This window comes from Rhea pennata, chromosome 1 (assembly GCF_028389875.1).
Source record: "Rhea pennata isolate bPtePen1 chromosome 1, bPtePen1.pri, whole genome shotgun sequence".
In the NCBI taxonomy this organism is placed as follows: Eukaryota; Metazoa; Chordata; class Aves; order Rheiformes; family Rheidae; genus Rhea; species Rhea pennata.
Genome location: NC_084663.1, coordinates 184,482,439 through 184,496,533, shown reverse-complemented (window position 1 = coordinate 184,496,533; position 14,095 = coordinate 184,482,439). Strand labels below are relative to the sequence as shown.

At 45.6% G+C, this 14,095-nt stretch overlaps 1 protein-coding gene across 3 annotated transcripts in view; it reads left to right on the top strand.

The window, feature by feature from the left end:
- The window catches only part of TSC22D1 (TSC22 domain family member 1), a 97,190-nt gene extending 84,773 nt beyond the window's left edge, over positions 1–12,417 (top strand). For 2 of the 3 annotated variants that reach the window (XM_062566989.1, XM_062566987.1), the window contains 2 exons: positions 9,877–9,928; positions 10,985–12,417. In XM_062566989.1, coding sequence (XP_062422973.1) covers positions 9,877–9,928; positions 10,985–11,242 — 310 coding nt within the window. In that variant the 3' untranslated portion in view covers positions 11,243–12,417. Of the gene's footprint in view, positions 1–9,182; positions 9,497–9,876; positions 9,929–10,984 lie in introns of those variants that run through there. The other variant, XM_062566990.1, reaches the window with a different exon arrangement.
- Positions 12,418–14,095: the final 1,678 nt, after the last annotated feature.

Here is a 14,095-nt window from a genome sequence, read left to right as displayed (position 1 = left end):
AGTTGCCACTGGGCACCAGTGCTAACACCCCACTGGAGAATGAGGAAACATACCTGGACTGTGTTGGACTCCCGTGGGTTACTAAATGAGTTACTCATCTGGGACTTCTGGCTGGTGTGTGGTTGTTTTTGTGGTTTTATTTTTTTGTTAGTTTTTTTTAAGCCATAAAGACTCAAAGTGTTTTCTGACAGGAGGATGAGATAACAGCTTTCGAGAAGCATGATGTGACTGACCCTGTACATACTACTCAAGTTTAAACTTTGTTGTGTGTGAAAGACTCTTCATACAGCTCATGAAACATATTTTAGGTGGATATTTGTCAGAAACCAGGCTCCAGCAGTACAAGGGAATGGTTCAAGCTGCTTCATAACACAGGGCGCCATTCACAAATTTAGCCAGCTTTGCATGCTCTAAAGGTGATTACCCAGACATTGAATAGAAATGAAATAATGTGCTGTATGTAATCTTTCCTTCGCTAGTTGTGTATTAAAAGATTAAGGATATATCTTCTGCTGTTTGCAGAACGTCTGGCTCAAGGGTGGCTAAACATCAGTGCTGTCTGTCCAGCATGGCCACCCCAGGTGCTGTGATCTCAAACTACTTGCTGTTTTAAGCAAGAAGATCTGGTGCTATGGAAAATGGGGACCCTCTGACCCAGTATGTGCTGCCCAAGGCTCCCTCGCTTGTAGGAGTGGAGTACTAAAGAGGGCTGAATCCTGCTTGGAGGGAAGCAAGGACTTTGGGATAGGGACTTTTCTGTGCCAGCCATTTGCGGTCTCTGGGCTAGAAGGTGCTCCAGGGACATGTTCAAAATTTGCTGAGCTGGCACGTCTCTGCTCAGACTGTTCTTTGGTGTGCACAGTGGAAGAATTGCAGGAAGAAGTGTTGTGTTAAAGTAGGTAATAATATCTTTAAAGCCATAACAAAAAGTCAAGTCAGGTCTTACATTTATCTGTGTAGAGAGATACCTTTAGGTAATTCTTTCAGCACGCCTCTTTTTATAGTCTTATAAACTGCACGAAGTGTTTTGCATTCTATTTCAAATCAGTATTGCTTTACAATTTCTTTCCTATGTGGAGGAAGCTCAAGTGTTTTTCACAGGGGAGATGCTCTGTTGGGACTTTCACAATTGTGACTCAGTGGGATTTCTGTCCTTAAGTCACTTAAGCTCTGCCTGGATTAAGAAACCTGGGAGTACTTTCCTACTTGAGAGTGTTGCTGTACCCACCTGTTTGTCAACACCTGACTGAGCTGAAGCATGGGCCTGTGGCAGTTTCTCCTCATTTCCACAGGAAGGAAAACCAAAAGCACTGGCTGAGGAGGAAAAAGGCATCGTTCAGCTAATGTTTGATAAAAGCAGCAAGACCTTGGGCTGTACTGTGCTGTGCAATAAATCTGGTAAACCAGGCTTCTGGAAATTCCCCCCAAACTTTCTGGCTGGGTGGAGCTACCTGGTCCCCCCCCCCCTTTTTTTTTAACAAATTTTCAAAATGATAAAGCATGTGTTCAAGCACGATTAATGTGACGAGCATTTGGCAGTTAAAAAAGAAAAACATACTGTTATAAATTTCAGCATTCATTAGAGTCAGGAGATGGACAGTTAATTTGAAACATTTTCACTAAATCTCTTTTAAAGGCAGTGATAGGGCTTTGGTGGCCCAGGAAGGGGAAGGAAGTGAACACACTTCTGTAGGCTCAGCATGAACTGGTATCTCCTTGCGCTGGAGGAGCCACAGTGGTGCATTACCACATGTTTCGCACTGAGCTAGTAATCTCTTGCCACACAGTTCAGGAGGGTATTCTGAAACACAAGTTAAAGGAATTTTTTTCTTGGGAACAACTGGGAATGACTTGCCTGCTCTGGCGTGGCTCAGCGCTGTTGAGGTGCGTCTTGTGTCTGGAACGTATGTGCTTGAGCATAAGGCTTTAAAGAAATGAAGACCTGTTTTAAATGAATGTTCTGTAATAGTTTTTCCTAATGAAGTATTTGCAAGCAGGATAGGAGGAAATTGTAGAGAAGAGTCTAAAATAGCACTTCTCTGTAAAGGATCACTTTCAGCTCTGAATATACCCTTTATTTCTGACAAAGCATCTCCATAAGGAGATCAAGCTAGTTGTTCTTACGTAGTGCCTAATGGCTGTTTGCCAGTGGTTGCAAAGATCCTAAAATTGTTGCAGTGCAATAGATCTCTGGATAAAGGAGAGAGGTCTGTTGTAGTATCATCTCTGTTGAGGAAGGAAAGTGGCACTTGAGCTCACACCTTACTGTCCTCAAAGTGTCTGTGCAAAAGAGACGTCTTTATATATGTGCAAGTTGCAGGAAAAGTTTTAGTAGGTATTGGTACCACCATGCAGCCAAGGTTAATTTGTCATAAAATACAAACCTCTAAGTTAGGTGTACTTTATTTTGGTACATGTTTAAGCAAGTGGTGCTAATGTAGGTTTAATATTATTTAGTGGAATGGCCTTTAAAATGATCTTGCGCAATGCAGAGGTAAGAAGTGATCTGCTGTCTCACGAGCAGATAATGATTTACCTTCATTGCTTTTTCTGGAAGATTGGATTCCACATCCTCTGTGCTCTGTTGTGGTACTGTGGTCTTACGGGTTTTTTCCTCCCCATTTATTTATTCATTTTTTGCTTTGGCCGTCATTGAATGCTTTGAATCGTTTCTGGAGAAGCTGGAGTAGGGAACCTCATTCAGAGCTTCCTGAAGGCCATCATAGGACTAAATTATTAGCTGATTTAAGGTTTCCAACGTAGTTTCATGGGGAACAATTAAAGGAGGAGGAGGTAGGAAAAAGAGGAAAGAAGGAATTAGCAGTAAAAAATGCATGACAGGCCTGGACTTTATGGGGGGCTGGGGACTGGGTAAATAGAAGGACTTAAGGTCCACCACTTCTCCCCCACCCCTTCTGCAGTTAGCACCAGGCAGCGGGGTGTAGCGCTCCCACTGCCTGCGACTTGGTTAGAACCATGTGAGTTTTCAGGAAATCATCAGGAGATAGTAAGAGTTCAAATAATAATAATAAAGACCCTTCTCAGTTACAGGTTAAATCTTTTGCCGTTTGTTTGTTTGTTTGTTTGAATTTGAGGATGAAATCCCAGTGTGTGCTATGCAAGCTCGTGTGTGTGTGCACGCCATTGTCCCAGAGTCCCTCCTGGCCTGTGTGCTTGGGCAGCCTGTTGGCCCTCTGTGGATTAGAGATGCTGTTTAATATATAGAATTTATGCTTTCCAAATGCATGTCGTGTCACTGTGCCAAACCACTTCCTATACTTGCTTTATTTCTTTTGTTATGATAGGTGTAACTAGAAATGCTCCAGTGACTTTCTTTCCTCTCTTCTCTGTTTAATTTTGGAGTACATAGTCAGAAAATGTGCTGTTTTGGAGTGAGAATAAGAAGTGGGATTGAATTTTTAGTGCAAGTGGTTTTTACTCAGAGATGTTCTCCTTGGCTTTAAGAAAAGTAATGCACATTAAAGCTACAGATAAAACAGTGGAGCTGAATGTTCATATTACGAGTGAAATCTAAAATGGTTTAAACAAAGCTTCACAGAAGGGAGAACTGAATTTTAGCTCCACGCTTGGTGTTATGAAACTTAAAGTAACATTTTGCCAGTCTTCTACATCTGCTACTTTATAGCACTCTTCTCCACACTTTATTCTCCCGCTGCCTTGGCAGGATAGCAACAATACATAGAAAGTAAAGTCTGCAGCTTCCTGAAAGAAAGAAAACCGATTCCCATCGGATTCAGATACCTCATTTAAAATATGCAGGGTGCTGACATAGTTATTGGATCCTTTCTCACTTGCAGTCCTTGGTGAAGGGTGGCTTAAAGGGTACCAAGGAAGGCTTTTTCTTTTTAGTAAAGCTAAATATTTTACATTTTTTCATTTTAAGCTTGGATATGAAGTTAGGGAAGCCTGTGATGCCCAGACTAGGTGTTATTTAAAATGTATAAATCTTTAAGGTAGTATAGTCCCTGGAATTGCATCCAGATGCTGGGTGATCATAAACCTCACTTGGCTCCGAGAGGAGACTTTGAAACTTAACCCAATTGATAGGCACAGACCAGGTTCTCTAATCCCAACTGTATTGCTAGACAGTCACCTGTGGATGATCCCAGGAAAAGATGCCAGAGGTCCCTCTTCAAACATCAAGATTGTTTTAAGATGGCTCATGCTTCCTTGCAGAGTGCTCCCAGCCAGGTAAGGAGTGGATCCTGTCTGTTAGCCTGTATCCAGGTACTTGATACTGACCTTAAGTTTTATTTTCTTCATTAAAATTGGTAGAATCGTTATAATTCTCTTATTAAAGTAACTGTGGTTGACTTAGCAATTACTGTCCTTTTTAAAGGAGAAAGAGGATATCCCCAGAGGAGCCAGTGAGAACTCCTTGTTTTCCTTTTGATCTTATATGGTTATCTTCTTGCTTTTAAATGCGTCCTTCTGTCCCCTGTGCTGAATGCACAGTATGATGCTACTGTAAGTGTTGCAATTAGAGATACTGTCAAGTTATTTCTAGAGCGCTAGTAGGGTGTATGTGTTCTTTCCTCTGAATATTTAGTTCTGTTTGTGCATCTGGCAAAAATAATGTACAAATATAGCACTCCATTTCACTAGAAGTATGTCTTGCATAGCTTTGCTTTTTTCTGCTTTTTCATAAAATTGAAAACCAATTCCTACCAAGCCAAATTATGGATGCAAATAACTATTACTAGGGAGGAAAAGCACACAATTAAGAAAACTGATAGGGAAATATCAGGTACCGAAAAGTTTTTCAGTTAAGCAGAGGTACATACACTGGAATCTATAGAATTCACACAGGAAATAAAATGCATATTAACCTTTGGAACTGAACAATGAATTCTCATTGGCTTGATGGTCTTAAATCCAGATGATAACTACTCATTTTGGACTTGAAAAGGAAGTTGATGGGGATTCTGGGGTCTTTATCAGACTATCTGAATGTGATTTGCCTTGGTCCTAAGTCTATGAAAGAATTTTGGTTTTCTCTAGGAAGGGAAAAACTCATTAGGCAGCTTTTTTGGTCTATCTTGTCTCTTTACTGACATGAGGAAAGAATCACTACCTAATTAAATAAATAATGTTTTATCCCTTAATTTTAGCTTCAGTCAGCCTTTCCCCTTTAGATTATTAGTGGTTTTGAGTGTTTTTCTAAGTTTGATACTGTGGAGGTTGCTCTCAGTATGCAGATAATTTTGAATTTATGAATTTTAGGGCAGCATAATGTTTTGTCATTTTATTGACCATTTTTTAGATTCCAAGTAAGGTGTAAAATGAAATGTTTTGTAGAATCCAGTCACTTCTGTCAATTCTTGGGCAATTGACAATTTTTTTTCTTGTAGTTTAACCTCTTCAGTCTTGCATTTTATAGTTGAAAAAAATGTAGCTGAAATTCATTGTATCTAAACCTGTCTGCATAGTGTAAGATTAAAGTGTGCTGTGACAGAAATCACTGTTTGGTGTTGCAGTTTCTAGTGTGATCTCTTCGTAACATAGTCAAAAGATAAGATGTATTTCCGGTTCAGGAATTGCTTGTCTAGAGTTTTTAACACTGGCATCTAAAGGCAACATACATTGATTGACAAGGTTTTTGAAAGATTAATTAAGAAGTGAAAGATTTGTTAAAAAAAAACACATAGAAATATGCCAAATCAGACTTGCATATAGACAAAATGATTCTGTACTGCTTCTTACCTCGTTACGCACTTAAGATGAAAAGCACTTTTTAAAGTGCTTAGCATCACTAAACTGAGACAAGAGAAAATTATAGGAGAAACAGCTTTTAAGAACTGAAAACTCTTCAAAAGGTAAAGCTTGCTAAAAGTCTTTAGTTACGGTATATGTTTCAACATAAGGGAATTTCTCTCTGAAGATCAAAGCATGTGTGTGAGCTGCTTGTTTAGCACTGTGTTGCATTTTGCTGTGCTCATTTCTCAGTAACCCATCATTAGTTGTCTTGTATCGCTTTCTACGTTTTTTGTAAACACCTGTGGTGCCCTATAAACACATGTGTTTCCTAAGAGTGTGATCCCGTGGGAGAGTGGACTCTGGGGAAGTGTCACTCACTGCAAGTCAGGGCTGGCACAGGTACAAATTGGGCCACTGTGGTGCAGACCCAAAGCAACTTTACACAAATGAGGAGTTCTGCTGAAAGAGCAGGGGCAACTCTTTGCGTTCCTGCTACGAGAGATGTAAAACTGCAGGGAGAGATCATGTCCAGTGCTGCGTAGTGTCTGCTAACACGGTGCTGAAGAGGTCTGTTAAAGAGCCTGTTTGTGGGTTTTGCTTTGAGTAACATTGTGGTCATACCTGGACTCCCTTCAGAGTTGGAGTCACTTTTTTAGACCAAGTAGCTTTGAGGTCCATGTTGACTGTTATGGTGTGGAGGAGGCAAGAGGGGAGGCACCTCTATTAGTAAGAAAGGGAAAAGGGAGTTTGAAGGAGCGTTGTCATTAGCTATTCTGTAAACTCATTCCATAAATAGTATAAAAAACCCCTCCAAAATGACAGCAAAACCCCAACCTTTAAACGTAATGTTCCCTCTCTGTCCTTGTCAGGCAGATGAAGGCATGTTGAAGTGAGAACCTCTGTGGAGACTACTGGTAGCAAGTGCACTGGAAAAGAAGTGCCTCCCCCTAAGACTTTAGTGTGTTTTTATTTGCTAGATGATCTAAAAGCTCAATGGTCTGAGGCTGCTTGATTTTCAGACATAAAGGGACACTTTAGGTTTCTTTTTTCCCTAGGGTGGGCAAAGCAGAAAACTTGTATTAATGTGCAGTCTTAGTTACGGAGCTGACAGCTTTGTGTTGAATCACAACTCAGGCTTGTAGGCACCTAAAAATAAAGGAAGGAATTTGCTAAAAGCACACGGAAGTTAAGGGAAGATGGTTAATGAGTTTAGTGGGAATTGGATTTAGGATTGAATCTGTACCTCTTATTCACTATTAATATAGATTACATTGTTAATTCAGTCTGTGAATCATAGCATCTTTCTGTCAGAAGTGGAATGTTGGCATTTAATAGTTTCGTGATCTTTGATCAGTACGGCAGCAAACAGTAACCATCCTACAATGCACCTGCGGCTTTCTTTTGGGGTGTATTCTGATACAGATGTCTGCCCGCTATCCCACAAAAGCAAAGCGGGCATTTCAGGTGTGTGTCTGTATATGCATGCGAGTTTTATAACTTCACCATCTTCAAGAGAGTTATTTTATAAGGATCTAATTAGAGGAGAGATGGGTCTTCTCCCTGTTTGCAGCCTAATCTTCTTTCTGATTCAGAGCTTCAGCACATCAAGATTTCCCCTGAGTTCGTGTCGAGCTGTGGTGGAGTTAACAAAATTGTCCTGAGCAACTGCTGTGGGATTGGGGAGATAAGTGATGTTCAGGGCCCTTCCTAAACAATTTAATTTAGGTCAAGTCTAGGGCAGAAGTTGATACAGATTCCAGATACAGGTGACATGTTCTTTGTAGCTGGGTATAAGGGTCTACGTGATCACCGATTTACTTGCTGCTAAATTAACGAGTTTGAGAACTCCTTTAATTTTCAGTCTATTCTGAGTGAAGCTCACCCAGGTAGCCCAGAGAGCGAGAAGAGAGCTGTGCCCTTCTGGCGCGCACATCCTGCATGGTACTGGGAAAACATGTGTGTGAGACTTGCTATCCTTAAATGTGACCTCTCCTGTGAATAGGATTAACTTGTTTGTACTACTGAGCTGGCGTTATTGAATGGAGGTAGAGTAGAGCAGGACGGCAGGAAAGAAAAACCGAGCTAAGAAGGATGATGCAGATACGCAAATGCTAAACTTAGCTTTAAGGTGATTATTTCTTGCCTCCTCGCCTTCCTGCTTCTGCGAGAGCAACGCTTGTGGCACATATGTGACTTGCAGCTCTGGGGTCGGCTGTAGAGGATCAAGGAGGTGTGGGGCTTGCGCTTTATTCTGTGCCTCTAAGTCACGGAAAGGCAGGTGGAGGCGCAGGTCTGGGAAATGGGGTTTTCAGAGGTGGTTTTCCATGGGAGAATTGTGCGGTGCTCAGATTCGGCCTTGGGCCTCTCGCTAACCTGCTCGCTTTGAGTCCCTGACAGCGGTGCCTGTGTCCCTTAACACAGAAAGCAGAGCCGTAACATTTGTTGAGGAATACAGTGCTGATTTTTGTTTTTCTGTGATAATTAACGTGTTTCATGGCTTTAAAAAACCACGGATGCCATTGGGGTCACCTGCGCACGAGGGAGCAGGCATTGCCGCTGTTGCTGCGTGAGGGTGTCAGAGCTGGCTCGAAGTTTGCAGGTTTGTGCTGTGCAGGCATTTTCTGGGTGATCTGATAGCTGAGCCTCTTCACAGGTGGCAGTCGGCTTTCTGCCTGTGTAAGGGATTAGGCCAGATCCTCCCAGCTCCAGCAAGCTTGTGTGACTTCCAAATTTGGGGGGTTTTTTGCTTCGTTGCGTGTATGCAGACCTCAGTTTTACTTTGTTCTGTGGATTAAGCACAGCGTGTTATCCAGTACGTGGGGATGTTTTTTATTATTATTTTTTTTAATCTCTTCCCCCCCCCCCCCCCACGGCCGTGGTGCGGTTTGCAGCCTCCTCCGGCAGCAGCCACAGGTGCCCCTGGCGCGGCTGCCGCGGGCCGCTGCTTGGGGCCGCTGCGCCGACAGGTGGCGGTGTCGGCGAGGCCACCGCCGTCCCGCCTTGCTGCCTTGGGGCCTGCTGCTTTTTCCTGTTGTTTTTCCTTACATTTTATCGTTCCTTTATTTATTTATTTATATTTCATTTTATTTTGCGGGTGCTAACGGCCGTCTCGGAGCGCTCCGTCCCTCACGGCCGCGTGAAGGGAGGGGGGAGGCTGTTGTGGCCGGGCCGGGCCGTGTCCCTCCTCCCCCCACGCCTGCCGGGCCGGGCCGCCCCGCGTGGGCGCCGCGGCCGCTCCGTGTGTATGTGCGTGCCGCGCGCGGGGGGGGGGGGGGGGGGGCTCCTAATAGATGCGGCGGGGGCGTGGCCCCGGGCGGCGGCGCAGCCAATGGGCGGCGGCGGCGGCGCATAAATTATGCGGGGGGCCGGGATGGCCGGGTTTTGTGCGGCGCGGCGGAGCGCTGACCCGGAGCCTCCCCGCGCAGCCCGGCGCCGCCGCCGCCCCGATGCTGCCGCCGCAGCGCCCCGCCGCCGCCCGCCGCCCGCCCCGCGCAGCCTAGCGCCGCCGCCGCCGAGCGCCCCCCATATACATGCGCACACATTATATATATATATAAAAAAAATATATGTATATATACGCGCACACGCACGTAATATATAAAATCTAGAGCGAGAGCTTTGTTTCTGCGGGGAGCGTTTCTGGCCGCGGTTGCATGAATGCCCAATGTTGTAGACCAGTGGCAATGGATCTAGGAGTTTATCAACTAAGACATTTCTCAATTTCCTTCTTATCGTCCTTGCTGGGCACCGACAGCTCCTCCCTGAGGCTCGACAGCAGGTAAATGGCCGCGGGGAGAGGGGGGCGGCGGGAGGCAGGTGGCGGCCGGGCCGGCTCCTTTGTCCGGCTGCGCGGGGGCTGCGCGGGGGCCGCCGTGCCTCCCCCCGCCGCCGCGCCGCTCCTGCCGCAGGCTGTCATTAAGCCCCATCTCGTATGGCTTGTCGGGGGGGACGTCCGGATCCGTGGTCTGGCAGCGGGCGGGGGGCGCGGGGCGGCTGTACAGGTTGCTGTGCTGCATTGGAGCATCTCGGCGAGGCGAGCGGCGGCAGCGCGGCTGACTTCGCAGCCAGCGGGCTGCCAATACCCGCGTCGCTGGTGTCGTAAATAATTCAGCCGCTGCTAATGTTGTGTGTGTTTTTTCTTTCTTTCTCTCCTTCCAGCTCCTCTGGCGCAAGTGTGGTAGCTATCGACAACAAAATCGAGCAGGCGATGGTAGGTACCGATCGCGGCACGAAATCCCGTTAAAGCGGTAAACAACACCGGGATGCGGCGGGCGGTGGATGCAGCCCCGGGGGAGGGGGGGGGGGGCGTGGGGGAGCGCACACGGGTTTGGCCGTGTGTGTGCGTGTCGGTGAGCACGGGCCCGCGGCGCGGCGCGGGGGATGCGCCCGTCGCCCCGCCGCTGCCGTAGCGGGCTGTGACGGCATCGCTTTCTGCCTCTCCCAAACGGTTCATCTGGCCCCTCCGTGCGGCAGGAGGAGGGGCGGGATGGGAAATCAGCGCTGCTTTTTTCTTTATTGGAGGGGGGCATTATTTTTTTAGTTTTTTCTTTTTTGTTTTTTAATTCACCGCTTCTTCCCCTGAAGCATCCCGCTGGGGGAGATCTGCGCAAAATGGGAGCATCCCCCAGCGGGCTGCTGTGCTCCGGCAGGGGCGTGCTGAGCCGGCCTGCGCGGGCAGCGGGCAGGGCAGCGGTGGCGCCCGGCGGAGCGGCCCCGGTGCCGGCGGGCCGGGCCGGGCCGGCGGCGCCCAGCGCCCACTTCCGCCCGGCCGCTCTTTGTTGCTGGAGCGGCGCCGGGAGCCGCTCTCACGGGAGCCTCTGCCCGCTGTTGCTAGGCAAACTCCGAACCTTTAACTCCCGGCTATAAATAGCGCGGCCGCTCATTGGCGGAGGCGCGGCAGGGGCGGTCGGCCCGGCTCTCTGACGTCACCCGCGGCCGGCCGGCGGGAGGGAGGGAAATGCGGCAACCTGCTCTGAGAACTGGCTGCAGCCGGTGCGCGGGGGGCGGGGCCCGGCGGCCCCGGGGGCGGGGCCGGCGGCGCGGGGGCGGGGCCCGGCGGGCGCGGGAGGCGCACGTGTGCGCCGGGGGGAAAGGCGGCCGTGCCGCCCTGCGGGGCAGGGGCGCGGGGGGCTCTGCGCGGCCCCGCTCCCGCGGCCCGGGGGTCTGCGGCCCTCGGCGGGGTGCGCTCCTGCCGGCTCTCTGCTGGGCGGTCCTGCCCTGGTGCCTGTCTCCTCTGCTAATACCTGTGTTTCCCTCTGTGTTCCAGGATCTGGTCAAGAGCCACCTGATGTATGCGGTGAGGGAGGAGGTGGAGGTCCTCAAAGAGCAGATCAAGGAGCTGATAGAGAAGAACTCCCAGCTGGAGCAGGAGAACACACTGCTAAAGACTCTTGCCAGCCCAGAGCAGCTTGCCCAGTTCCAGGCACAGCTGCAGACTGGTTCCCCACCTTCCTCTTCCCAGTCACAAGGGACGGCGCAGCAGCCCGCCCAGCCAGCATCACAGGGGTCAGGGCCCTCCGCGTAGTCTCTGGTGTCACCGCCGTCATGGTCACAGTTCTCTGGAGTGCCCAGAGCAAGAAGGACTAGTGGGAATCTGCCACATCCACCCTTCATCCATTTCAACGCATGCTGCAACCTAGATTGAGGACTCCGTGCCCTGCATACATCACCATGAGAGGTTTTTTTTGTTTGTTTTTTTGTTATCCCCAGTATTATGCACTCATCTGTCTCTCTTTACCCTCCCTTCCCTCTTTGGCTTGAAGGAGTCTTTGTTCTTAGGTTGATTTAATAAAATAAACTTTTTCCAGCGAATTAGCACAAGTACACTGGGGACTTGAGCAGCTTCTGCAAATGGCTGAGAAATGGAGCTGCATGTCTGAACTTTTTTTTTTGTTTTTAAATCTTCCACTCATCCAGTGGTGTAACTGATACAAGTGCTTTTCCAGCATGGAAACGTGAAGAAATAGACTGGAGTAAAAAGTGATGGCTCAATGCCCCATAGTGCACTGGGCTTCCAAAGTGAGGACTGGTGCATAGGATCTAAGAGGAAGAGGGAGAAAGGTAAATTCAGTGTTTAACACTTAATTGTCACCTGAAACCTTAAGTGCAAATATATTTGCACCGTTTTCTGAAGCAGTGGACAGGTGCATAAAGCTGTATTATATATAGAAAGCAGGTAGGTGACATACAGTTGGGTCATAGGATAATTACAATGAAGGTTATTTGCCTACTGTATATTTGTGTATTTAGTGTAATTACTTTGTAAAATAGAAAACTGTAACTATTTAGGTTGTACAGATTGAAGTTTAGTTGTTTCATTGGCTGATCTGAAGAAGTTTGAAAAGTCTTTTTTTTTTTTTTTTTAATGCTACATAAATAAGAATGCATCTACGCAACTGTTCAGAATTTGGCAGATTTATGCTGTTTGTGTAACTTCTGAATTTCCCTGGCTGCTGATTATCTTGAAGTAAATCTTTGTTCATTGTAGTTTGGTTTAAGACAGGAAAAACCACTCCAAAAATTATCAGACCTTGCTAGCAAAGAATAAAAAAAATTGGATTTCCCAGTATGGATTTTTGCATATGATCTGTATAGTAGTATGCATATGTTTTTGTGCATGTTCTCTAAACAGTTGTAACACGTCAATGTATTTAACTGTTGCACTTGTCAACTTTCAATAAAGCATACAATGTTGATAAATCATTGTTTGTATAGTGTAATAATGTTAACTATAATAATTTCAACATGTTGCAATTCAGTTTTACCTATTAGTAAGGTTAGAAAGCGTAGGTTTCTGTGTGTGGTTTCTGTGCGTGGTCTTCCTTGTTGACCTCTGAACTTTGTAAAAGTTGCAGAGACTTAAAAAAAAAATGTACTAAAAATGTAGCTACTACTTTCCACAGTATTTTAAAAATACAGCAAATGTAAAGTCAAAGGAGGGGGGGAATGTCAGAGGCCTGAGCCTTGGAGCAAAGCTGCTTGTTTTAGTCCAATCCTGTGCAATGCTGAAACTTCAGGAGTGCTGGGTGCTTTCTAAACTTTTAATAACAGATAAGCAGAACCACAGACCTCTGTTGTATGGTTGGCAGTAAAGGTATAAGCCTTGTGCAACAGTTGTTTCCTAGTGACAAACCGCATCTCTACTTGGACACGGAGAGTCCCGTGCTGGGCGCCAACTCTGAACCGCTTAATTCAGTGTGACAAATGCTGAGGGCATTACAGCTTCCTGAGTAGGTCGGTCTTGCCTCCATGTTCTTATTAAAGCTTTTAGTAATTAGACCAGGCCTAATCTAGATGTTCAAGGATTTCTCTTTCACACCTACAGCTCTTATCTCTGACTCTTTCAGTTTTGTGAGTTCAAATGGTGTAAACTTGGACGTAGTGTTAATTCTGCCTTGTGAAATTGTTGAGTTTTTTTTAAAAAATCAGTATGAAGATAAAATTGTTTCCCAAATTGTTTCCCTTCAGATTGGAAAAAATACTTATCTCCTTTTTAATGATGATGGTTAAAAACTTCAGTAAGTCTAAACATGCAAATTATCTGTGAAAGGATATTGATACAGCATGATTGATAACCTGCAACTGGGGCAGCAAAGGAATTTTCTGTTTTACTCTGGATATGAGTCCTATTTTAAGTGCTCAGAATCCATGAGATAAAATGATCAATCTTTTAATAGAATAGCAGGACAGCACTTTTACCTGGAGGAAACTGCACATCTTAAGATTTGAATGCAAGAATGGATTTCACTTGATGTGATGGCTAACTACAATGTTTTTATTGGGTCTTTTCTTTGATAGTTCCCTCCAGATAATGAGAATGAGGTAAGGTGCTGGTGGAACTTCATAGTGTTGAAAATGATCAAGTGTAGCAGAAGAAACTGTGATGCTGAGAGTTTAAAGGCAGAAAGATTATTTTTTGTGTGTGCGCAATTTGTAACTGAACCCTTGCTTTTGGGTTCTGATTATGCAACAGTTTAGACACTGCTTAGCTGTATTAGAGCACAAGTAGTTGCATTGCCTTTATGGGGATTAGTATATCAAAGTAAATGGATGAGTATGTGGGAATGTGGGACTTACTGTGGAGTTAATTTATAGTTTGTGTTCTCAATTATTTTAGTATATAATTTAAAGATATTCTTAATGAGGAAATAGAAGAGAAACGCTAGATGCTTTTTGATGGATTGAGCTAAAATTAGAAATTGATGATAGCCTTTGTAACAGAACAGCACTTGAATTATCAGGATCTGACAAAAGAAATGCTAATTTTGGTACTTTTTAAAATGGTTTAATTGTCTTCAGTTGCCTTTATATTCTGCATGTCTCTCTAGCACTTCCAGGTCATAATGCTTAGTGTATTAAAAAGTCAGCTTTACCACGC